The sequence below is a fragment of the Cyrtonyx montezumae genome, unplaced genomic scaffold (assembly GCF_038088225.1).
Source record: "Cyrtonyx montezumae isolate F1298 unplaced genomic scaffold, pur_monq_1.0 scaffold_7, whole genome shotgun sequence".
NCBI classification, from domain to species: domain Eukaryota; kingdom Metazoa; phylum Chordata; class Aves; order Galliformes; family Odontophoridae; genus Cyrtonyx; species Cyrtonyx montezumae.
Window position 1 is genome coordinate 20,569,769 of NW_027072078.1, and position 26,522 is coordinate 20,596,290.

At 35.0% G+C, this 26,522-nt stretch overlaps 1 protein-coding gene across 2 annotated transcripts in view; it reads right to left on the bottom strand.

Annotated features, from left to right (window-relative positions):
- The window catches only part of SLC4A10 (solute carrier family 4 member 10), a 111,852-nt gene that overhangs the window by 80,514 nt on the left and 4,816 nt on the right, over window positions 1–26,522 (bottom strand). Inside the window, exon 2 of one of the 2 annotated variants that reach the window (XM_065751306.1) lies at window positions 9,407–9,488. In XM_065751306.1, coding sequence (XP_065607378.1) covers window positions 9,407–9,488 — 82 coding nt within the window. Of the gene's footprint in view, window positions 1–9,406; window positions 9,489–26,522 lie in introns of those variants that run through there. The other variant, XM_065751307.1, reaches the window with a different exon arrangement.

Consider the following 26,522-nt stretch of genomic DNA (forward strand, 5'->3'; position numbering starts at 1 on the left):
ATAAAAGACCAAATACGGATAGAAAAAAGAAGAAAAATAAGACCAACAGGGAACAAAGCAAAAATTAATGAATTCTAGGCTGCTGGCAAAATGACACTAACTGATAAAAGTTGGGGGAAGGAAAAAGAAAAGAAATCCAATCAATAAGATGATCTTACATCAAATAACCCTTTTGATGATGCAGCTGATAAAACTTACAACCAGAATGTAAACTAGCTTTGCCTGTACAAGTAGAATAAGATATTACTCAATAATTTTTTCCATGAGATCTACAAGATCCCCAAGCTCAGAATGCAGGATATTTTCTCTCACAGATTTATTGTTGCCTTAACTCTGGATTTGTGCATCCATACCTGTTCCAATTAAGTTCTTAAATAGATTTTTTTCTCCATGAAGAACTATGTTATTTGAACATGAAAGTAATTTGAAGATGAACTATACTTAACATAAAATTTGTAACAGAAATACAAAGTGAATTTTTATGCCAAAATTCTAAAGGAAGGACTTTTTCCAAAACAATGTTTTACCCAGAATTTCATATTTTAAGAGAAACTTAAAAGGATTTGCTTTTATTCCCACCATGATATGCAAGTTCCAACAATAAGCTGGACTCTGTTATATTAATGTTGTGTACAAAAGCAGCTATTAGGAATCACTCTGTGCAGTTACATGAATCCAAATTGTGAATAATGCCTGACCATCACCAAATTAAATGGGAAAATTCCAACTAACAGCAAGGGAATCACATTTTTTTCAATGTAGATGAGGCCCTGGGGAAACTGACCTAGTAAGGTGGCACCCCTGCCCACAGCAGGGATGTTGGAATTAGATGGTTTTAAGATTCCTTCCAATCCAAGCCATTTTGTACTTCTGTGCAATGTTAGGAAAAGAAGCTTTTTTGGTTGTTAGGTTTGTTACAGACATTCTTATGCCTTTAACATCTATATTTACTGTAAAATCTAAGTTAAATTTTCAAAAGAAAAAAACATACCATATTTTCTCTATTTCATGGAAGTCGATTGCAGACTATCCAATAGTATTCAGATTTGTTCCAAACAGTTCGTAACTGATTGTGCAAGGGCATTTTTTTCATTTACCTTTAAGAACGTTCTTGCATCTTGTATTATTTGTAATTTATATATACGCAGTTTATTTTTATTCCTATTTATTCTTAGTATGTTTTGATGTACTGATCTCAGCTGGAACACGGTTTTCTTATGGTAGCTGGTATGATTCTATATTTTGGCTTTGGGAGAAAAGCAATGCTGATAATAGACAGACACTTTAGTTGTTGCTGAGCAGCACTGAACAGAGAAGTGGATGTTTCAGCTTCTCACAGAACCCTAACAGCAAGAGTTGAGGGCACACAAGGAGCTGGGACAGGACAGAACCAGGACAGCTAAACTGGCATCTTCCACACCATATAGCATCATGTGAAACTACAGAACTGGGAAAAGTTGGCCAGGGAGACAACTGCTGCTTGGGAGCTGGCTGGGAATCAGTCAGCAGGTGGTAAGAAATTGCACTGTGCTTCATCTGATTTGTAAATATATACTTGTATCTATATAGACATATATATATGTACACAATATAAAATCTACAATATAATTTAAATCTATACACTGATAGCATACAAGGCTTTGGCCCTACGAGGTTTACCTACAAAGCATTAAAACACTCCTTAGGTAAAATATCTAAATTATTAAAGAAATAATAACCCTAATTATTATGTGTTCTTTTCAGTTTTACAGGATTATATAAATAAATCCAAATTATCAAAATCAAGATTTCCTCTAAATTTTTTAACAAAAGGGGTATTATTTTGCTGTAAATATCTCCCCTTTTTGAAGATATGAATTCATTGCCCTAGAAAAGACAGAAATGAAACATGCATTATTAATAAAAATACATCTTGCAAAGACATTTCTCAAAATAAAATCTAGCTGGTTTTTTAGGGTTGCTGTATTCCATAGAAGAATTTTTTCCTTATACATATATTTTATTTTTAGACCCAGTAGCAAAATAACTTCTTAAAAAGGCAGCTTCAGGAAAGCAAACATTCTCTGCAAAGCCTTTGAAAATGACAGACCTAAACACGGTTTTTAAAACCTAGCATTCTGGATTTTTAAAATAGAAGGGTGTTTAAGCTCCTAACTTACTTGTGAAGTAAATAGAAAGGAAACAAATTTAGTAGGATTTCTAAAGGTTTGGAAACATATCCCATTGCAATTAATGGCCTTTAATGGTGTAATGTGAAATAGTGGGAATGGATAATGAAATATCATTACATCTGAATGGATGTAATTCTGCAAGAGAAAATGAAGATGGAGAGAAAATAATTTAGCTGTGTTCAAACATTTTTACCCCAGTGCCTTCCATTCTTCTTCCAAATAGTTTCACCCAGAAAATATATACAAATTTGGCAGTCAGAACATGCATATAATGTACATTCACCTTCCTGCTTCCCCGCCAGGAGAAGCTACATGTATCTCCATGTTACACCAAGCACTTGTGACTCAAATGCTTATCTATAAATGAATCAGCCAAGCTGGTATCTGTTGCATGCAAAGGCATTGCCCTGCCATGGATCAGGACATCCACAAGCTCCAGGTGCTGATGGTACATCTTCCTCTGCTTCTCTACATTATCAGATATTCAAACCTGACTTGTGCCCCTGCCAAGACCCAACTCACAGGCTCACAGGCACAATGGACAGGGGCAGATGGCTCCTGACACGTTTCCAGAAAGAGAGCAAAGGCAGGCTTTTTTGTCCTACTAAGGAAATGCACTGCAAAGTCAAGATGCCTTGAGAGAGAATATTTTGCCAGTGGCGCAGCTCAAGTCTCAAATGACTGCTGACCTCAGCAATAGAATAGGGTTTCTCCCTCCTCCAGAAAACACTCACTGCCTTGAAGCATCTTTTATGTATTCCCAGTTAGAGCTGAATCAAATGCAATTTTTCATGCACTCAACAATGAACAGTGAGATAGAGACAGAAAAATAGTAGTCCATGTAGAGTTAAAAAAAATAAAAAAATAAAAAAGTCTTTTTCCTTACAGAACAAGTGATTATGGTGAATTGTGTAGGAGTTGAGAGAACATGATTCATTATTCGTTATTGTAGTGCAGCAATGAGGCAGAGCTAAAGAAAAAGCAGAAAAGACAAAAGCTGTGCTTCCTAAACCAACAGTTTATATAGCTGTTTATGGACAAGATTTGTCCAAAGGACATTTCATCTTTCTGCAATGCTATAATTTGGAAGAACCAACAAAAAGCCTCCACAGTTTTTGTAGATCATACATGAAACTAATGTTCTGGGTTAGAATACAACAGAAATCACATAGACTTTAAAACCATACTCTGGTTCAAGGAAGCATTAAGGATATATTGGATACAAAACATAAGAGCATCACACTGAAGTCATTAGAGGACCTTTTTAAAGAGCACTGATTGATCACTGCCTTCCCAACAAATCTATCCTTTTAACAGAACATTTTTCCAGGCTGTAGCTGGACTGAAAAAATCTTTTTAAATGCACAACTGCACTTATGTCCATTCCCCATTATCCTTTTTTGTTCCAGAGGAGTCTAGAGACACTGTACACACTATCCTTATCCTATGACAAGATCAGGTCTCAGGGCTAAAAAAAAAAAAAAAAAAAAAAGAAAAGAAGTAAAAAAAACAGCAGAAACAACATAATAGAATGCCATTAGACACACATGCACTTTCTACTGATGTTTATTGGAGGGAAGATGTTGACCTGTATTTCTAAATTATTAACAAGGAAAAAATAAGTAAAAAGCAAACTCAGTACTAGCATAACTGTATGTTAAGATCATTTAAATCATTTAAATTGATTTTATCATGCGATGCTCCAATTTTAACATGCATGCTATGCAGCTTTCACTAATAATGGCAAATAGCTGGGTGAAGATAAAAGAGATTCTAATAACTTCATTGAAATAATTTGTCTCATCTTGTTGCCAACATGATCCCACATTATGAAAAACAGGTTTAGAACAGGATAAATTTAACCTTTTTCTGATAACTTATCTTCCATAAACATAACACACTTTTATAACAAAATTAGTTTATGCTAATTTCATTTACCAAAAATTCAAAGGGTGAAATATTTAGAAATATTCACTCCCAAAAATATCGAACATGGGATTTTTTTAGTGAAGTTCAAAATAATGTAAAACTTCAAAACTTACAGCTGAAGTTTAAGATCAACAAAAGACTGTGGCTTTCAGACAACTCTATGTGATAATTTGTTTGCTTTTATTATTTCATTATTATTCGTGTGAACTTTCAAAGTAATTTTGCTAAAATGTCCAGTCACATTACTCACAAATTTGCAAGGTGAGTCCACTTTTCCATGAACATGGAGTCATTTGGGAAGGGAAATGAGAGTGATCCAAAGGGATCAAACTGGGCAGTTTATGAGAAAAGAAGTGTGATCTCAAGGAATATTTATAGAAATGATTAAAAGCTGACCAAAATAGATGTGCAGTACTACAAAAAGAGAAGCTTTGGAAATGACAAAGGGAACAAGCTAGAGCATGTAATACTTGCTAGGCAGTAAAGCAAAAGAATTCTGTGCTTGTAAGGCCAAAATGACTCTTTTTCAAGAGACCTTATTACAGAATATAAAATATTTACATCTATACAACCACAGCTAGCATTACAGACTAATCCACATCTCTCTCAAAACTTTTACCTCCACAGTTTAATTTTGCTCCTCTAAATCGAATGAACATTACCACAAGGACCACTTGGTAGATCAGACTGAGAAGCAGAACAAACAGGACACCCAAGAGAAGCAGACCCAAGAAAGTTTGGAACAAGGGATCTGATGGGATAACATTGCTATAGCTGTAGCTTCATGGCAGCCAAAAGAAGGGGACAACTTGGTCACTGTTCCTGTTCGGCCAAGTAGAATTAGTACTTGACTTTCTTCTATGCAAGTTGAAGGCTGATGCAAGGCCAGCAGGTTAACATAATTAATGCCTCTCAGTTCTATGAGATGTTACGTCATATTAATTTTCAGGTAAATAATGTCAGTGGAAGCTATCCCACTATTATGTTATTTCTCAAAAATGTCTCTGAAACTGAATTCAGCATCTGCTTTGAAGCCACTCTGATTTCCACTCAGTAATATATGAAGATTAGAGTTCAAGCACAATGCCTTTTTCATATATAAGCCCCAACTGTACAGCAAAAAAAAAATCATGACTATTATTTCTAATTGACTGCCACAAGCTACAACAAATCAAAAAAAGAAACAGTAACTAAGATAACTACATTCAAAAGAGAATAATGAAATACTGTTTCTCTGTTTTTGGTGGCAGGACATCTACTAACAAAATGAATCTTCATGAAGGTTGTTAAATACTAAGCATCTGTACAAGCATCCTAAAATTTCAAATTAATTGTCTCTTTATTAAGACTAAATCCTCAGCTTCTGCACCATATTCCATGCTGCACTGGTAATGCCTATTTCCTAATTTAGCTTGAAGTCTTTAATGACTTTTAGTGACAGTCAATGTAATCAAAATTTTATCTAAGGTGTCAGAATGCATCTTCTCACATACATGATTCATATACTGGATAACATGTTTTATGTGTCCTGAGAGACTCAAAAGAAGGCAAACTTGATTTCCCGTGACACAGATATTTCCCATGCTTCTTAGGCAGATAAAATGCACAAACTTTAAACAGATTAAGCTGTATTTTCTGAATCAAGTACCATTTTGCAATTTGCTTCAACAGAGCCAGAACTCATCCCTGATTCTCCCCTGGCATCCACCTAACTACCTCATCTCCAACCATCTCCCTGTCACAGCTATTTCTCAAATCAGACAACACATATCCACAGCAGTTCTGAAATCCTGACACAAAGATTCAGTTGTCCATCCCTAGGGATGACAAGTCATTTTCTCTCTCAGATGGTATGAGGAACATAAACAAAGATCTTAATCTAAGTGCATTTAGGGCCAATTATTTTGCAAATCTATGTTGTCCAAGGGTCTAAAGCAGATAACAGCATGAGATCACACATTGAAATAAATCTAAATACCTCTTTTTGAATCATGAAGAACACACACTCATTCTGTCATTTCTGTCTCATTCTGAAGATCATTACCACTAAGCATATACTTAACAATAGCAGATTGCCAGAGAATAAGCTGAGAGTGACTATTTTTTGATGTGCCCATCTGTTAATGGAAACATATCTACCTGCTCCCAGTACAGCTATGCATATAACCTGTACTTCTTACTACATGGAAATCCTTTAATATTCAGAATCAGTGTTTAATCCCCACTTAGGAATTCCACTACTGATAAAAATAGGAGTGTATATATTGCTGTAGAAACTTTGAATGCACACACACTGAAGGATAAGTTGCAAAATATGTGATCATAACCAAGAGAAACAGGCTTCTTGTTTTGCCTTTAGGAGTTATCCCTTCAACCATTCATTAATGCAACAATCAGACAAATGACCTGTTCTGTATTAGTGACTGATCTTGAGCTGACAACTCAATAAAAATGAATTACTTGGAAAAATCATTCATGTGGACAATCTGAATGCTGAAGCTCTGCACACAATCTACTTCTGAAGAACTACAAAGGCGACGGTAAAAGATACAATTTGAAGTACATACTGCAAGTATCATTACTGGCGTTAAGATGAACAGCAGGTCTCTTAGGAAATCATGCAATTTCTACCTATGTCCCCAGTTATTTGTTGCTTTTCCTTTGCCATGCTGCTCAGGGAAAGAAAACACTGATCTAGATAGACTTAAAAAATAATAATAATAGTTCTGAGAATGTTTTTTCAGGCAGCATTACTCACCACAGTATTTTCATGCTTTCAGCATGATATGCAGTTCCAACATATTTGCACAATGGCTGCCTCGAAATATGCAAATACAAGTATTTGTCAGGCCAAGAAATTTCCATTGGAAATTTTAGTTCCTATTTAAATCTGTATTTCTGACATTTAAACTTGATAGTCTAAAATCTAAAGAATAGCAGAATAGTTATGATTTTAAAATATAAGCAGAAGAAAACTGAATTTCATATTCATCATTAGTTCTTGATTCAAATTGCAGTTTTAGAAAAGTTTCTTATACAATCCTGCTTAATCTTAGACTGCCAAAACTCATCTTTGCTAGAATATTCAGTAACTAGCTATTTACATTTTTAAAACACAAACCTAATTAAATGTCTTACAAAGAGCTAATTGCATAATGCGTATTAATTATCTAATTATACAATTTTACTAAGCTATGCAATTAGCACCTGATTATACAATTCCATTTTTATAGCTGAAGTTTGTTATGTAATTAAGAAAAAGGTAAATTTTTGGCAAAGTACATTACGATGTATATTGGGTAGGAATAAGATTGTTACATTGGTGAGTCATATACACTGTTTCCAAATGGAAAAGTGCCTAGCTGCGCTGTGAAACAAGAGGGCATGCTATTAACAGCAACCTGATCATTAAAATTTACAATCTCTTCAAGCCTTTTTATGTCACTTGGTATTTCTGGATGCAGTGATTATATATTTAGAGATACAAAGATCTGAGCTCAGAGAGGACATGAAATTTATCCAAGAAAGCTAACCACATTAAGGGCTCTACACTGAGTAGCCATTTTGTTAGAACATTTTGAAACAGTGTGATTTTGTTTTTGAAGAAAACCAGACTTACTGTCCAATTACAGAATTTTTAAACAATATAAATTGATGGAAAGCCTGGAGTGGGGGACACACCTGGAAGTCACTGTCATGTTTTTGTTTTTATTGTTAACCACATATAAGCAAGTTTTTAAAAGAGTATTTTTAGTGATATTTCACAGGAGCAACTCTATATGCAGGATGGTTGGGGAAAATTATAATTAAATATAGTTTTTAAATGATACACTTGTGCAAGTTTTGAGATGGGATTTTATGTTCCACATAGTCACAAGTAGAACCTAAAATACACATCATAATAATTCTGACTGCTCTAATGCTACACATGTGACTAATCTTGAAGATGTCCTTCTACAGAAAACTGTCAATTTTTAAAAAGATCGTCAGTAAAATGATTGAGCAAAACAAATATTTTCTGGGTAGGGTCCTCCACAAATAACCCTCTGTTTCAATAGCATGGAGAATGGAAGACAAAGTACCACAGTTCTTCTATCTGGTGTTTCTCTAAGGACATCAGATCCAACAGTAGTAAGTTGGCCAAGGATGTGTTCAAGTGACTGAAGACTGCAGAAGACAAAGGGCAAGACTCCTCACAGGTAGTTGTGGGGCTAAGTCCAAAATGGTCATTACAGGTCTGATATGCTAGCAGTCTCTGGAGACATCAAAATCCTACATGTCACCCTGAAAATATCCTACTTGAGATCTGAGGCAAGAAACTACTTGCACACATGCTCAGACTTGCCCTGAACTGAACAGGGTGGCATTGACATTGCACATAGTACACTTGAGTGATATTGTTCTGTGAGACTCCCTCACACAGATTAACAAAAGATAAACCCCTTTCAAACTGCAGCTGTGTCTGCATTTTGAGGCTCTGCTAAGGAAAGCAGTAAGCAATTGCCTTCTATAGTACTGATGTTTACACATCACCACCAATACGGCCACTATGCAGCAAAGAATGCAAAATTCATACAGCCAGAGAGAAATAAAAGGAAACAAATCATAAAGATCAAATGAATTAATCAAGGGAAACCACTTAAAAAGCTAGGGTTGATGTACGAACAGAGGTAACTGTCTTTGGACCAGAGGCAGTTAATTCTTCAGATGTACAATATAAAAACCTGCCCCAGATCTTAGCATTTCTTTTCAGCTAGTTCACATAACTGTCACCATATAGAGGAATTCCATTATACACCTTTGCTTCATATACAGTCCCATGTCAGGCGCCATTTTGTCAGTGTCCTTCTGCTGCCATCTGTCACGCAGCAACATCGTGTAATGGAATACTGGTGGGAAGGTTCAACCTCCACTGTCATACCACCAACATCTGCCTCTGATGTCATGGTCCAGAATAATAAAATTGGAGGCATTACTTCCAAATTAGGCTCTGCTGCTAAATCATCTCTCTTACTAGCATTTGTGCCTTTGAAAACTTCAGGGTAAAAACACTTACTATATCAATACATGTTTGTTTGTAGGACTTGATGATAGAGCACTGTGAAAACTAATGAATTTCCATCATTGTCTGTATCTGAACATTACAGTGAAAAAAAAAAAAGTTTTTATTTCTCTTTTTAAAATAACTGATGACATTCTACTCTCCCATTCACTTTTAAATCCTCCAATCAATGAGTTTACACATTAGAATTGAGTTTCAGAACTCTCAGGAGAAAAGGTAATACATATTAAAAATAACCTCTCACCTTCTAGATCTTCCTTTTCAAAATGAGTTTTGAGAATGGAGCGAGTTCCGCCTCTATCCACAACAGCTTCTTCATCATTTCTCTGTAAACAGAAAAAAGGACACATAAGCTGCTTCCTTTTAAGAATCTATTAGCAAGACTGAAGAGTACTATGAAAAAAGGATATGTTTAGTATTTATTTATTTACTTTCCACCTCAGAAACCAAAAGTTTTTAAGAACTTCATTTTCATTCTAAAAGTCTGTTCCTTCTGTGTCAGTTTTTACTGAGGTATGATTACAGCTAACTTGGACATATAGTTCTGCTAAAACATGCAAAATGATGAGTAAACTGCAGTTACTGTGAACTACAAAAAATATGAGTCAATAGGACAATGGAAGAAATGAGAATAGAACTGTCTGGCTGAGGTAGATTTCTTCTTGTGTCTTTGAAGAAGGAGACTGTACATTTTTGTTTACACACCATGAAATATACTGAGCTACAAGCAGAATTCCCAAATTATTTCTTCACAAAGGCAAGGCTCCCTAACACTCCTTATACTTTGGCAAAGCTAGAAAACGATATTCAGAAGAAATATGATGAGAAAAAAAAACATTAATACTATGAAAACAAGAGGCAACTCTTACTGACAACTAGCAAAGCTTTTGCTTTACTTTACAAAAACCAAGCTGCAGTTCCCCTGAAGGAAAATACCATACACTATCAGCATCAAATAAAAAAAAATCTATTCTTCTTCAGGAACTCATTTTGTGCTTAATTTTTATTGTGGTCATATATGCATTTTAAAAGTATTCTTTACTGTACTCTAAATATACTATGCCATGAATTGTGCTCTAATTAAAAAGAGCTAGAAACTAGTCATTTCCGTAACCTCTGGATGCTGTGCAAAGCCCACAGGTTGGCTTAACATGTATTCTTTACATTATATCATATATTCTTACAAATAAATAAATAAATAGATAAATGATATATAGATAAAGAAATAAATCCTACAATTCACAGAGTGATCCAGAGTGGTTACCAGTAAATAATGATGAGGGAAAAAAAGAGGATTAACTATACAAAACCATTAGTTAATATGTAATGAATATATATTTCAGATTAGTGGAAGTGTTTTAGTATGTGATATTAGAACCAGAACTGCATGATTTCTATATAAGAAATTGGTATCTTCATGAAATTCTGAAGCAAGGGATTTGAATATCAGAGTTACATGCTAAATATACATCTACATATAGAGTGCAATAGAACATAACAAGAAATTAAACTACATGAGCACCTCTCCTTAAAGAGCAGATGCCCTAGGCAAAAAGATTCACATCTAGAGCTAGATGTCATAAATTCTGGATCTAAGCTTTTTGTTTCAGGCTTCTCTCTTTTTTAAAAATAGCTGTCATGCTGTATCTATCTTATATAGAAAAATCCTAGGAATGTGTCAGCACCAAGCATCTGGGCTGCTAAAGAAAGAGACTGTGAGCTTTACAGTTGTCTTTATTAGAGCTTTCTAGTAGATAATAGTACATAACTGAAGTCTGACATAGAGAAAAGGCGTTCTATTCAGACTGCTTTTGTCTTCCAATAATGTAGAATTCACTAAAAACATACTAAGATGCATCAGGGCAGTATATCAGATTGTTTGTGTGATTGTATTAGGTAACATTAATCAATTATTTTAAGAAGTCAGACTTGACTAGGCGTATGGGTCAGGCTGACAAAATGCCATGCCCATGGGTGAATGGATATACAGGATGCCAAAGGCCAAGTATTACAGCCATGTCAGAAATAGTGATACTCTAGTCTAAGTCACAGCCACCAGCACTTTGCTGGCATTATAGAAGTAAATTTAAAGGAATTTCTGTAACAGGGAGAATATTAAATTAGAGGGAAGTTTAAAGCTTAACAGCTCATCTAACTAAACTATATACAAACTAATTCATTAATATTTATCAAAATATGCTCATACACTTTGACTTCTCCTTCCCCATGTGTTCAATTTTCAGCTTCTGGCAATCTCTTCCTTCTCTGCCTCCTCTTCTTGTAATGTCACAGCAAGTCTCAGCCTTGCCTCATTCTCAGAAGCGAGTTTGTTCCATTAATATTACAGAAAAAAAAAAAAAAAAAACAGCTTAATTGGGAGTTTTGTACTGTTGCCAGTTCACTTGTCAAACTCTGAGCAAAGTCCAATTAAACAAGCCCTGCACTGTGCACTCTCACTTCCCAGGGAGCAGTATGAAAGCCATCTTTTACTGGTGTGAGAGTCACATTGCATTTAGCCCAGAAGTAATTTCTGTGATTCCTGTGCTGTCTTCTTGGAGGAAGGGATAAGAAAGAGAAGGGCTCACTAGTAGTTTAGCACATCTAACCTCATTTTGTGGCAAGCACTGCACCAATACAAGTAATAATTGTGGCAGATTCTCTCCACTTTCAGATGATGATTAGAGACTAGAAACTTCAATTTCAGTTGATAATGTTCTGCTTTCTATTAGGATGCAAAGAAAACTAATATATTATTAAATGATGTAATAGGAAACCAAAAGTATAGGCAAGAAGAACTATTAAGATAGTCATGAAAAAAAGAAATTCATGCTCTGGGTGACTTTTCATGTATCAAGACACCAGCCTCCACACTAAATATCCTCAAACTATATGAAAGCCATGAGTTCACTGCAGTTTTGCCCACCACTTTCAGTGTGATCAGAGAAGGGCATGAAGAATAAATGTATTTCATAATCCTCCCTCCTTTATGTCAGAATTCTGCTGCTTCTTCCATTCTCACTAACTGAATATGATGAAAGTCAGAAATGTTACATGACAAACAAGTCTGCTAGTACTTAGGTATTTAAGCCATGCTGAACTACTGAAGCAAACTGCAAACAAATTTATGGACACACTGACCAGGTATGACTCTTTGGAACTGTTCATTATTGCAATGAGTTGCTTGCTGAGTCCAGTGAACATTGTAGTCTACTGTTTAAAGCATGAGAGAGGGATCCAGAAATTCCCCTGGTGCTAATCATGGATCTGTCACTGACTTGATGTGTTGGGAAATCACTTAATCTCAGTGTCTCAGCTTCCTCATCTGTAACAATAATAATTATCTAACTTCCTCACTTCCTCACCAGTCTGCTCTGTGCCATAATTAATGTTAATACAGCATTAAAAAAAAAAAAAAAAAAAAACAACATGTAAAGCACTACAGAAGTGCTAAGTCATTCAGTTTGGGAATGTGCACAGTATATGCACATAGAGATGATAGGAAACAACAGATTGGTAAAAATCAACATTTAGACTTCCTTTTTCTAAACATGATCTCACATTACACTAATACCTTGTAATATAGTGCACAGCTATGACAACTGACTGGAAAAAGCTTATGTCATAAATAAATACATTGGGTTAACTTTCTTGTGGTCTAATCCAAGAGCAACACTAAAGCCAGTGGAAATGCATTTCTCTGAAGCTGCAATCAGAGTGCAATAAACTTGTTATATATTTACAAACAACCTAACCTTTTTCTCTTTTAAATTATATTTGTTAATATTCTGTGTTATCACAGAATGGTTTACCTTAAAATGTAGGCAGAAAAGAGAAACATAATACTAACTTCAAACACACAGTAAGTATAACAAATAATGTATTTGAAATAAAAGGGTAAGAAAAAGTCAAGGCATTCATGTGGAAACCACAAGCTCCTTAGAGAGTAGGGCTCACCAACTCTACTGAACTCAGGATTTCACCTTTTGCATTTTGTGAATGAACAATGAAATGACTTTCACCACACAGCGATATCCACTGCACATACATAGGAAAATCTATTCTAGTGAAAAGTCTTATAAATACTGACATTACTATTTTTCTTTTCTTTATACTAGAAGTTTAAAAATATTGGTGAGTACAGAAAACAAATAACAAAGCAATAACTCTGCATGATTTACACTGCAATTCTACATTTTAAATTGAAATATGTAAGTCAAGTTACTTATTTGAACAAAATGAGAAGGAAATAAACTATCTTGAAGACATTTGATTTCTATTTTTTGTACATGTTCATGAAGACAGAAGGTTGTGGTGAGTGCTAGGAATACAGATTTTCAACCCTTAGTTTAAAAACCTGTGTAACAGACTATAAAGTGAAGTTGCAACTGTTGCTGGTATCTGTAAGTATAACCGTGAAAAGTAACAAAAAGCTTCATGGTCTAGAAACCTGTAACAAATGCTTGAAGAGCCCTTCCACACCTCCACACCTGTTAATTAATATAGAGACTATGCATTTAAAAAACAAAAGAAATATCAGATCATAGCAGATATTTGTGTTTTGTTTTTTTTTTTTTAGTTGCAACACTTACAAACTGTACAAGCCTTAAATATTCAATAAAATCTCTGTTACAAGGTAGATGACTGAGTAGAAAGAAGAGGAAAGTAACTTATTTCAAATATGTACCCATTCAAAGACATATAAGAAATATTTTTAATATGCTAAGTGCTAAGGTAGATGCATACACCTGTAGAACTTAAAGATATTTCTGGATGATGGAATTAGGATATATTTCTTATATTCTGGATGCCAAATACATAGATTAGTCTTGGTAATAATACACAAATGTCTTACATTCATTCACTAAAAAAGGAACATGTCTTCAAAGACAGTTGCATATAGCATAAAATCCATCTGAATGTTGCACAAACATCTACTGAATATCATCTGTGATACAGTAAATAAGATAACTGTTTAACAATAAATATACATACCAATTTCAAAAATATTAATAGTCACAAGAAAGGTCTTGCTGTCCTTCCCTTGGTTCCCTGTTGTACTGGGATATATAATGTTAATATATTTTAGGTAAGCAGAACCGTAAGCTTTTGTTAGTTTTTATTCCTTATCTAAAGTTTCTTCCCACATGGCTACTTTTATTTTCCTTCCCTGAGTTTTGCTCACAGTTTTCAATAAATTGGATGATTACCTTTCTTAGAATTAGGAACAAAAGTCAGATATCAAGAGTATTGGTATTCCAGAAAATTATTTGGGACTTTCAAACTTTCATTTAAAATCTTTTCCATTCTTAATTAAATTCTTAATACACTCAATCAAAAAACGTATCACAACCAAGAATCCTTTTTTCATCATTCTTCTTTCTGTAAAATATATAGCCGAAGTCATTTTTATTTTTTCCACAATAGAAATCATGCCTGTGACACATGTGCTGACTCATAAGGAAAATAATCATGCTATTAATTACTCCGCTAAATAAGCCACTTATTGACAATTAGACAACCCACATAATTCTCAAATGCCATATGGGACTAAGGAATACCTGTAAGAATGTTAAACACTGCATACTATATGTATTAAATACTGCAGTCCTATAAACAATAAAAAGCTGTACAATAAAATAATTTTTGTTACTTTATATTATCAGTATTTATATATATGTTTTGGAGATGGAACTTTAGTGTATTAATTTTAGGTTATATACTTTGCCATGAAGATAGTGATAGAAACCTCATGTTTTCACATTTTCCGTGATCTGTAGTGAGACTAAATAAGTTCATAAGTTCATAAGTTCATAAGTTCATAAGGTTGGAAAGGACCTATAAGATCATCTAGTCCAGCCATCCTCCTATCACTATCTCTACCCAACTACTATATGATATATAAATATATAAATATTTATATATTTATGATATAATGATATAATCATAATATTATAATTATTTATAATGATTATGATTCATATAATCATAATTATTTATAATGATTATTTATATGATTATATCATTATAATGATATAATCATAATATTTATGATATATAAATATATAAATATTTAGACCAGACCTCACATAAACATCTTGATTGCTTTCTCAGTCTTAAGATTCCAGCATCATATTATTTATATATTTCCTTGTGTCTTACTAATTTCAGACACGTTATGTGGCATATCTAATTTTACTATAATTTTGGTTAAGTTCAACTTGCTCTGTCATTAAGGCAACATTAACTCAGATAAAGACAAGTGAGGTATTTGAACTCAGGAGCTGCCAAGAACACATAGAGAATATCTTGCAAAGACCATTAACCTAAAGGTAAAAACAAAAACAAACATACAACAACAACAAAAAAAACCCTGCTGTATGTAGATGCATGCCTCCCTGTTGTAGAAAGCAAGTCACTGGTGACCACCATTTTCAGCCTTGTCCTTCAAATTGTCCTTGAGCAGGCACAGCCACAGAAAATTGATTTAATGCACAGCGTCTGCCCACAATTTAGATCCTGTAATTCTTTCTCTTTCCATAGACAAGGAAAAAAAACTTGATTTGAATATTACTATTTAATTGCTTCTATTATGTATAATCACATCTAACAATCTGTTGAAGTGGAAAGGACAGTGAATTTTATTTTTCTAATGAAACATTTCTTTTTCCATTCCACCACCTGTACTGTATCATCATTTTCCCTTCTAACCATCTATCAAGGAAGACCCATCAATACATACCTGTAATACAATAACACCTATTTAAAAGGCCTATAGATTTATTTTATTTTTATTTTTTTAAGTTTCTCTCTGATTGTTCTAGGGTTCTTTTTGTGGAAGCTGTTTTTAGTAATCACTATTAGTTAACGCAAAGCACATACTTCTTTGGTCAGCTCTTCTCCACATAGGTCACCCTATGCAAAAAGTAGAAAGCAATTTGTTTTCATTCCAGATTTGTATCTTGCTCAAGGCTGCATGTCATATGTATAAGAGCATCTTTTGTTGTCTCTATTTTCCCTCTCTCTTCCTCTCTTTTTATAGAAGTCAAGTACTGCTAAGTATGACTCAATAGAGAAGTACCATCTTCTGCAGCACTGCTAAAAATTGCACTAAGCAGCACTGGCTCCAAAAAACTGGTCTGCTATTGACCAGAGATTGAAGACATTTTAAATATAATAATGCTATTCCTGTAACATATGCATAGAGATAATCATTTCAGACATTAAATATAAGCTTATACTATTGTCGTAAATCTAATGAAATGAAACACAAGAAGAAAACATACGTGGTTAAAACAAAGCAATCTGAGACAAGTAAATGATCACTAGTACATATAATTCCTGTGTTTTTCTACATTGATGCATTCTGTGCTGGTTATATACATTATGCACTATCAAGCCACTATGCACCAGAGCATAAACGAATGCATAAACACTATATTTCTTTATTATTTGATAGAGTCCTCTTTCTTAGAATAAACAAGAAATCTGCTGAACACATTTGCAAAGTATGTTACTTTGCTACATGTATTCTTCATATAACTATGCAACTGAAGATGAGATTTCTATTTAAAAAGGAAAATAAAGAAAAGAATCATTAAGATAAAATAATACATTTATTGCATTAATACCTACATGCCCCACTTTTCCTGCCTTCACTCACCCATCAGAAAAGAATTCTTTGGCTGCAGCAACAAAAGGGAAGGGAGTATGGAGGAGACAGAAGAAGAGTTGTTGAAACAATGGACATAGTAATGAAGTACTGAGCTGTTAATTTCTTTCTGAATTCTGGTACTTATTTTGAACATCTGCATTTAATTGCAATTGTATCTGCCATCTTTTGTATGCCTTGGAGTAAAATTATCAGTAATGTCTAAACAGTGGGTGAGTCTTACAATACCTGAACAAGACCCTTAGAGTTATTGTGTTCCTTTGAATATTTTTTGCCTACTTAAAATTCCCTTACATTTTCCCCTTCCTTCCTTCATCTGCTGAGCTTACAAGCTAATATTTAATCAATTGCTAGTCTCAGAAAGACCTCTGAATAAATAACAGACAGTGTTCCTTGCTGCTAGTGAAGGGATACAGAAGCTGCCTCACAACTCTGTGACTGAAACTTGATTCTCTTTGCTTTGCATTTTTCTTTACAACACTGTCAAAATACTTAAAAGTTACTGAGGTGAGAACAGCACAGAATTCAAGCTCAGGCTTTTTCCTCTGCAGTTATTATTTGAATATCTTTTGTCATCCTAATGCAGTCCCATTAGCTGAAATCTTTATTCATTTCATAGCAATGGCTATGTCAGCTACTAAGGAAAACTCCAACAGCATAAGAACAGATGTAAGACTTTATCTAAGGCCTAAATCAGATTTACTTTCAGCTTGTCTGGGCTCCCTCTTGGCTTGATGCCAGGTGAGGATATAGCCAGGATAACAGAATTATTTAGGTGTAGTTACAAGTTAAACATGCTAAGTGAAGCCCATTGAACAAGGCATTTGCTCCTGGATAATAAATGATAAAAAGAAAAAGGTTTTGATTTCTAGATTCTTAATCAGCAGTAAGATACATTGGGTTTTAAACTGGATACACTTCTTATTTCAAAGGTCCTGCTTTCAGCCTCAGAAAATTGAGGTGTCTCTAGATGACATGTATCCAGCCTTCTTTCCTTAGAAATAGCTCATGGAGTGTCATGGTTTTATGATTTTTGGTACTGGTATTCCACAGCATAACATCATGTAGTGCATTTAGAAAGAATCATAGAAGGCAGCCTCGCAGCAGCTACTCATGTGGAAGTAGCAAGTGCAAAGAAGAAAGGCGGTCATGACCAAGTTATTGGGACCTAGTGTAGCAGTTGCTGTAGAAACAAGAGAGAGGAGAATTTCCATTCATTTGTAGCCACAAAAGTGCGCTAAGTCTGGAATCTATATCTTTTACATACAAATGCATACTAAATATAGATCAAAGCACTTTTATTTATGTATTTATTTTAAGACATTGAATAGTTTTATTGGGACTATCTGAAAAGACAGGATAGTAAACTAAATGGACAATTAGACTGATTGACTGCAAACATTCTTACAGGCCAAACTCATTTCACTGATCAGTGATCAAAGCTCTCAAAGCTTTCTCTGGACAACCTGTTCCAGCATGTCAACATTCCCTCAGTGAAACATTTCTCCCTTATTTTCTAATCTTAAATCCTCCCTCCACCCCCGCATCTTTTAGTTTAAAACCGTTCTCCCTTCTCCTATCACTATCAGACAGCATAAAAATTCTGTCTCTTCTGATTCTATGCTCCTTTTAAGAACTGGAATGCTGCAGTAAGGTCTCTCTGAAGCCCTCTCTACTCCAGAATGAACAAGCTCAGCTCCTCCAGGCTATCTTCCTAAGGGAGGTGCTTCAGCCCTCTGGTCATCATCCTGGCCCACCTCTGAATTTGCTTCAAAAGCTCTACATCTTTAGACATCTTTAGGAAATAACATCAGAAGAAGATTCAGAAATGATAACTTAGTCCTTTTTGTCTCCAGAGATTTAGTTTGATCTACATTTTTTTTGTCATGATTTTTTTTTTTTTTTTTTTATCAAGGCAGCTGTAATTGATGTGATTGAAAATCACAGATTTTCATCACCCAGAAATGACCTGCTGCATGCAAATGTACATTTTCCCTAACTGGAATGAAAATAACTGTTACATTGTTTATATAGCCACAATATAAGAAAAACTAGTTATCTCATAATTAGGCAAAGGCATTCCAGCCTGCTTTCCTCTCACTCTTTATCTGTCTCAGGTCCTCAGTTAGCCATGGTAGGCTGAGAAAACAGTTAGAAGTAACTCTACTCACAAAGAAAATTAAAAATAATTTTTCCCAAGCCACTGATGATATGATGTTATCTGAAAGTTCAGGAAGTCTAGTTAATTCACAAAGGGATTTTTTTTTTTTTTTTGGGGGGGGGAGGGGGTGCCGGGAGGGGGAACAGCAAACAGTGCAGAAGCAATGAAGGGGGAAAAAAAAGGAAAGGCAGAAAAAAAGGAGAGTTTCAAAAAAACTCTGAAAAGAACATAGCAAATTAATAGATTACAGACACCATGTTTGAAGCTAATTTGAAGTTACTTGTGCATCACTTTGAAACACAAGATCTATACCAGGAAAAACAAGGAAATTAAATATAGCACTAGAGAGAGAATCTTCATATCAAAGGCTCAGCCAAAATGCACCAGGACAATGACCATGACAGTAGACTAAATAATGAGGGATTTGTATGATTTGAAAGTCTAGGACAGAGTAAGTGCACAAGAAGTACGTTCAGAAATTAACAGGTCATACTTAATTTTACACACTACAGAAGAGTCTTGAGGAAGACATGGTATTATAAGAGAAAGCGCACAAAGAAATGGTAGATAAATAGATAAAATCCAATCCTGCTAGAAGAGCAAACAAAAAAATCAGATTTGTGATAGAATACCTCTTCTGGAATGAAAGAAAGATATATTTTATAAAAGAAAGACCAGAAGTTTGTATTTGAGAAGATGAGTAAACAGACTTTTAAAGCAAATGATGTAGGCAGAGGAATAAGCTAAGATGATATTAACACCATTAATCAAGTGAAGCAAAGCTTTAAGTTTCAAAGTCAGGCAGGACGATGAGATCATAATAGTTATGGCGCTGATACGAGCATGCCTTCAGTGTGAATTATGGTTACGGGTACAAACAAGAGCTGTCAGACCTCAGAGCTGCATAGAGGAAGAAGAATGCATCAGTAAAGAAAACTCTGGAATAGCTTCTGACATGATTATGTTCAGATGACCACTGATGACCAAGAAGATTTTCTGAGATAGATTGAATTTAACTGGAGTGGAAGTTGACCACAAAAAATACAGTAGCAATATCTTCATAAAGATTATGATTACAGCGACATTATCCAAGTATACAAAGGCTGAGAAGGGATTTCTGGGTGATTTAAAAACACACTTCCATACAGAAAAAGGAGGAGGAGAAGATTTACCTAAAAGGAACAAAGTCAGGAAAGAAAATCAATAGGAACAAAGTGATAGATGCCTAAAACCAACAAAATTCTGTGAAGAATACAGTATACAAGTTTGGAGATATGACAGATGGAGTGGAGGAGAATAGAGAACTATCCTGGAAGTCTTCCAGGTATAAGCCATGTTGAAAATTATTAAGATAAATATCAGTGCAAGAGAAAACCCAGAAGTGAGCAGTGTTTCAGGAAAAAGAAAAAAAAGAGGAAGAAGCTTGCATTTTGATGCTGGTTGGTTAATCTTAAGGAGTTTACATGTAGACAAAAGGAAATAGATGATTTAAATGTGGGGTTGCAAGGGGAGGGGGTTAGAGCTCATAAAAAATACAAAACGGGGAAAACTTCAAGTAAAGATACTCATCACAAAACAAAAATCCTAGAAGTATTGAAATCTCTAAGAAGTTAGAAAGTCAGAAACAAGATCACAGCTATGCCAACTTCTTGGACCCAAAATCAACAAAAATACTGTCAAAGATACCAGTCTTCATTAAAAAAAGAAAAAAAAAAGAGAGAAGATGAAGAAGAAAGAAATAAATCATGGATGTGCCATTGTTATCAAGAAGAAAAGAGAACAGAGTTCTGCTTGCCATGAGGAACCACAGGAGGCAAAAGGACAATCTCCAGTTTCTTGAAGACCACTATCATTCTAGAAAAATCAAGAAAATGAAATGAAGAGCAGCTAATGAAGACAATGGGGAATTTTGTACCTAAAAGAGAAAAAAAAAAACTTGTGGCTGAAACACTATGTAGAGGACAATGAACTTGAGGCAGATTAATTTAAAGCAATAAGTCTTTAAGTCTAATCATCATACAGAACTGTGATCTGCACATAGGATATGAAAGTATGAGAAGCACCAGACAGAACACAGATAAACAACAGCAGTAAAGCAAGCCATAATAACAGGAGAAAAGATACTGTGCAATCTTGATTGTTACTCTCCCATACACTCTAAAGTCTCGCTATGGTATATATCTTCTACATACTCTATACATTAGCTGTTTTAACAAATTACATGGTGACCTAAAATACTAGTTGGTAAGAATGACTTATTTCCACATAGATTAAATAACAAGTCCACATAAGCAGTGTTGTTGGAGGCATTTTATATTGGTACTCTCTGTAATTATATTAGTAGTTCATGCCAACATGAACTAATAAATCTGTAATGTAGAACTGGCCTAATCTAAGCCCTATTCTCCTAGGAATTGTAATCATATTTATGGATTGTTTGCCAGAATAGCATACTGATTGCTTAATTCTTCTTATAATATAGTACACAAGAGGGTAAAAAATATCACTGGTTAAGTGCTCTTCCGCATCCTTGGACATACAGATGTCTGGGTTCTTGGGGAGGGAGTGACTGTGGGGTTTAGTCATTTATTTATTTATTTTGAAGCTGCTTGTTTTGTTATTTAAAGCGTACTCATTCTTTTCCATGCCAAGCATTACAGCTGATAAATGTGGTACCTATTTTCACTGGTGATTATTTTCAAGTGAAATATTTCTGAGTGGAAAAACTGGAAAAAGAGCCAAGCTGGTTCATATACTTTAAACCACTCTTCTCTCCCAGCAAGTTACATGGAGACTTTTGTCCCCAAATAAGGTTGCAATCAGGGCTGCTATCTATGGGGGCCACAGATATTGGCTAACACATTAGAAACTCTCACAATTGATCTGCCTGAGAGGAAAAAGAAGTGTATTGAAATTCATTCCTTCCCCTCACCCTGACACGCTAATATCTGATTCCAGATCTAAATGTAGCAGAATTCAACCCAAAGCAGCAGCTCTACAATCCATAAGGTTTTCTATTTGCATTTGAGTTCAGCCAGAAAATCCTGTTCCAAAGCAGTGAAATACTCAGCAGACTGGATCACAACAAAGATATTACTCCACAAAAACACAAGTGAGATCCTACATTCATTTGCACCTTTCACAGCTCCAGTTTCGTCAATGGGAACCCAGAAGATACGTAAGATTCCCAGTAATTTTTATTTTAAACTATAGCATTGCTGATACTCGAATATGTAAGAGCTTTCCTCTTCATAGAAAAAGAGTGATACATTTTAAACTGAGGCAAGGCATAGAAGTGTCAGCCAGAGACTAGAAACAGTAACAGAAAGTTAGCAGAACAGATCTCTCTTAATCCATTTTTCAAACTGAAATGGCCAACAGCTTTTATAAAGATAGTAAAGACTGAAGCTACTTCATCCAGTTCTTATACTCAAACCAAAGAACTTTTTACAGAGGAACTAAAGAAGAGAGAACCACTTCTGGAGGAAAGCTCTCGCTTCTGCATTTAGCAGTAGATCAGACTTCAACTGACTTTTAGGGCAGACAGTAAGCCTACCCATCCACAGAAACTTCACATGCACTGGAGCAGCTGGTTCCAAAAGAACTAGCACTTTGTCTGTGCAGTCTATGTGTGCTTCTGACTTATTTACAAAAAAAAAAAAAAAAAAAAAAAAAAAAAAAAGAAAGGAGAACAAATTAAAATAAATAAAGACAATAAGTAGCAAGTGATATATTTAATTAAGATAGGTTTCCTTCTCAGTAGCATGAAGTCCAAGTAAATAAATCCTATGTGAGTTCCTGTAACAGATGTTACTGTTATTCACTTAAAAACTTAATTCCTTATCATTCCCATTCTTCAGTTTTCATCACCCTGAATCAAAGAAGTAATGCACATTTCAAAGAACAATGAAAGATTAACAAAGGTGTATAACTTTTTTGAACTTGTCCATGAGAAAAAAAGAAGTAAACACACTAAGAAGTAAAAAATAAAATATAAAAAATAAAAAACACCACTGCCTTCTTTAACAAAACAAAAGAAAATTTCCCAAAATTAGATTTACCAAGCATCAGGTGCTTCTTGACTTGGAAATGATGAGTTCCCTGTTGTCTTATGAAAAGATCGGTGGTGTTGCACGGTTACCAGCCACATCTGCATACAACACTGTATCTAACATGAACGTGCAAACTATAAACCAAGAGAGGAACATATCTGGCAATGAACATGCTGGGATGGCAGGAGCATCTATTATAAGGACAACAACAGCTGCAGGGCTTGCCTGATTTATTTTACAGGCTCATGGCTGCCCAAGCTCTCTATATAATCATGTACTAAAAGTGACCAAAGCCCACGAGCCTGAATCTTGTTTGATATGACTGAATAATTGCAGTTTATCTGAAGAAATTATACACTGTCCATAAAGAAGGTAAAGGTCCTTTGCTGTACATTTCAGTGTTGAATTAGAGATCTACAGGTATGCACAGTGTAGCCAAGTGGACAGTAAAATTTAAAGGAAATTATACCAGAAATTGATGGCTAGATTTTTATGGTTATAAAAGGAGGCCCAGGTGGGAAATAAAATCTGAGCTATTACCAGGGAAAATTGTTTACAGCTGATGGTACAGACATTGCTAAAATGTAAATTTAATCTCTGTCCCAACAATTGTAAAGGATAACAAAAGAGAAACAATTTAACACATCTTCACTGTTGAAGCAGGCAAGACAAGGACACAGCTAGTGTCCCAGATCTTCACTGAAGTTGCCTGTACAATAGATGTTCAGAACACAAGGAAGAGCTTGTTACAACTTTAGACAGCACAGATTACATCTTTCACTGACATCCACAGCAAATATGCGTTTGCTGTAGAATTTAGATGGCTGAGAAATTTCAGCACATCTGCACCCTACAAAACAGAAAACCACTCAGGAAAGAGGAGGAGGAGAGCAGAAGGCAGGCTGGGCAATAACCAACCCCAGTGAGTCACTGGAAGACACTCACCAACAGCAATGAGAAATTCACTTATGATTACACACAAAAGGACTGGTGACAGTACACTGAGATCTAGCAGAGAGGACATGCCTGGCAAGCACAAGAAAGCAATTACTTAGTGGAGAAAGTGGTCATCACTGCCAAGACCGTTTTTCATTCTGATATGCTTTACATTTAATTTGTGTACTGGCAATATCCAGTCACCTCCATTAAGTCCTGTGCCCCAGTGGTCTAAGTGATATTTCTGACACTTATTATCACAACTACCACAGTGAATATTCTGAAGATAAGATATATCATAGACCTCAGGCATGGAGGTTCTTCCATAACAATAAAGACAGCACTCGGCCTACATCTGCCATGTGGATTCCAGGATATGTATACAGATATACATTATGTATATATACATAATTTTCAGTGTAAAATACAGTGCTATAAGAAATCATTACATTACTGACATTGGAAAAAAATGTATTGATCTGTGCTTTCTTTATGTATTAGATTTTTCTAATGATCCCATGAGCTCACACATGTACAAATTCTAAAATTTTACATTCATCAAATGTTTTCCTGGAATAAGACTAGAAAAGTTACAAGAAAACCAGGGAAGAAAAAAAAAGGGAAAACAGAGGTTCAATGATTTGTGTTGTGTTGGTTTTTTTGGTGGCTTTTTTGTTTGTTTGTTTTTCTGAATATAAAATATTTTGGATAACCTTTGCTGGGAAATAGAAAATACATTCTTAAACACCTTAAAAATAGTGCAGCAGAGAAGTTTTTGAACAAAAGGGCAACAGCTGCTGATATAACTGACTTGCATGGCTAACTCCTGGACAGAATCCGCCTAAAGAATAGTTTACCCTCTCACCTAGTCAGGTCTCAATCATATATACTGTTATCTACAAACACACTCGATACCTGAATGTAATTGCTAATGTCACCTTGCTCAGATCCCCTTACTAACACAAGAAGACAGCACAGCTCTGCTGTTTCGCTTACAGAATTCAGGCAAGTGAAAAAAGTGACAGTTTCTGATGAAAAATTTTAGCCACAAGGTTGGGGCACAAAACTGATACAGTTTTTATTAGAATATTTTTAATTGCATTAAATGTAGATACATACCATATGGATGTGACTTATTGCATGCATTTTAATGACTCTGCATCTGCTTATAAAAAATCTTTCAGAAAGAGAATTCAGATAAGTGAACTCATCATGCTATCAGAAGAGAATTTTTAGTCACTGATGGCTCTTCACTTCTTTTTTATTGAGGCAACTGGGGAAACAAAAGGGAAGTTACTACAAAAATGAGCAAAGTTTTACAATACCTCAAAACCCTTCCTCATGTCCTTTAATGCATGTTCTGCATTTTCAGTCAGTGCACTCAGTTAGTTTGTATCAGTTGATGTCTACTGCATCAGTTGAGAACATTTGAAAGCACTCCTAATGTTCTAAAGTTCCAACAGAAATCATCTGGGGCAAGTTGACAAGACACAGTTTATGAACCCTTGCAGTTCATATTCCTCAGAGTTCACTTTTTTCTTTTTTATTAGCTAATTCCATACCAGATTATATCTTTTTTATCAGTTCTATAAAACTTACTTAACTTCAAAAACCAAAAGTTTAGAAGTTTCCCTTTAGAATTCATTCTCTGCTTATTTCAGTTGTCACTTGGGTACTCATATTTTATATCAGAAATTCTAAAACAATTTACATCATTAAGTGCAACTGCTACAACTGAAATAAAGCCACTTTCAAAGCAAGATTACAAAAAAGTATATTATTTATAATTTTCAGAGCTTTCACTCCTCATTTTTCAAGGATCTAAAAGCTTCCTGGTATAAGGTCTAAAGCTTCCTGTATTTGATGGACTATTTCACATACCATCCGAAGTTCCTTCCCAGACAATAGGAACCATCCCCTCTATTCATCTCGGTAAAGACACATCTGAAGTGCTCTCTTTCTGGTCTCCCCTCTTACAAGAGAGACATGGACATATTGGAGTGACCTCACTATCAGACCAGGAAAAATGATGAAGAGATTGAAGCTTCTGTCAAGTAAGGAGAGGTTGAAATAACTGCATAGCCTGGAGAAAAGAAAGCCTAGGGAGGTTTTATTAGAGTGTAGAAATAACTGTTTGTGGGGGAGAGCAGGGCAGGCTTAGCCAAACTCTACTCAGAAGTGCCCAGTGACAGGGCAAGGGGAAATAACCACTAACAGAAATATGAGAAATTCCAATTAAACACGGGAATAAAAAAAGATTGCTAGATTGGTCAGACACTGGTACATGCTCACCAGAGCTGCTGCAGCCTTTATTTATGGAGATATTTAAAACCTGATGAGACACAATGCTGGGCAATGTGATCTAGGTGTCCTTATTCTAGGCAGATAAGGGTGGACTCCAACCTCCTCAGCTCCAGGGATCTGGATGACGTCCAGGTGTTCCTTCCAACCCCAACAATACTTTAATCTTTCAATCATTATAGTCTTCTCCTGTTTTAATACATTTAGATTGCTATTCTCCAAGTCTAAAACGTTAGAAGTC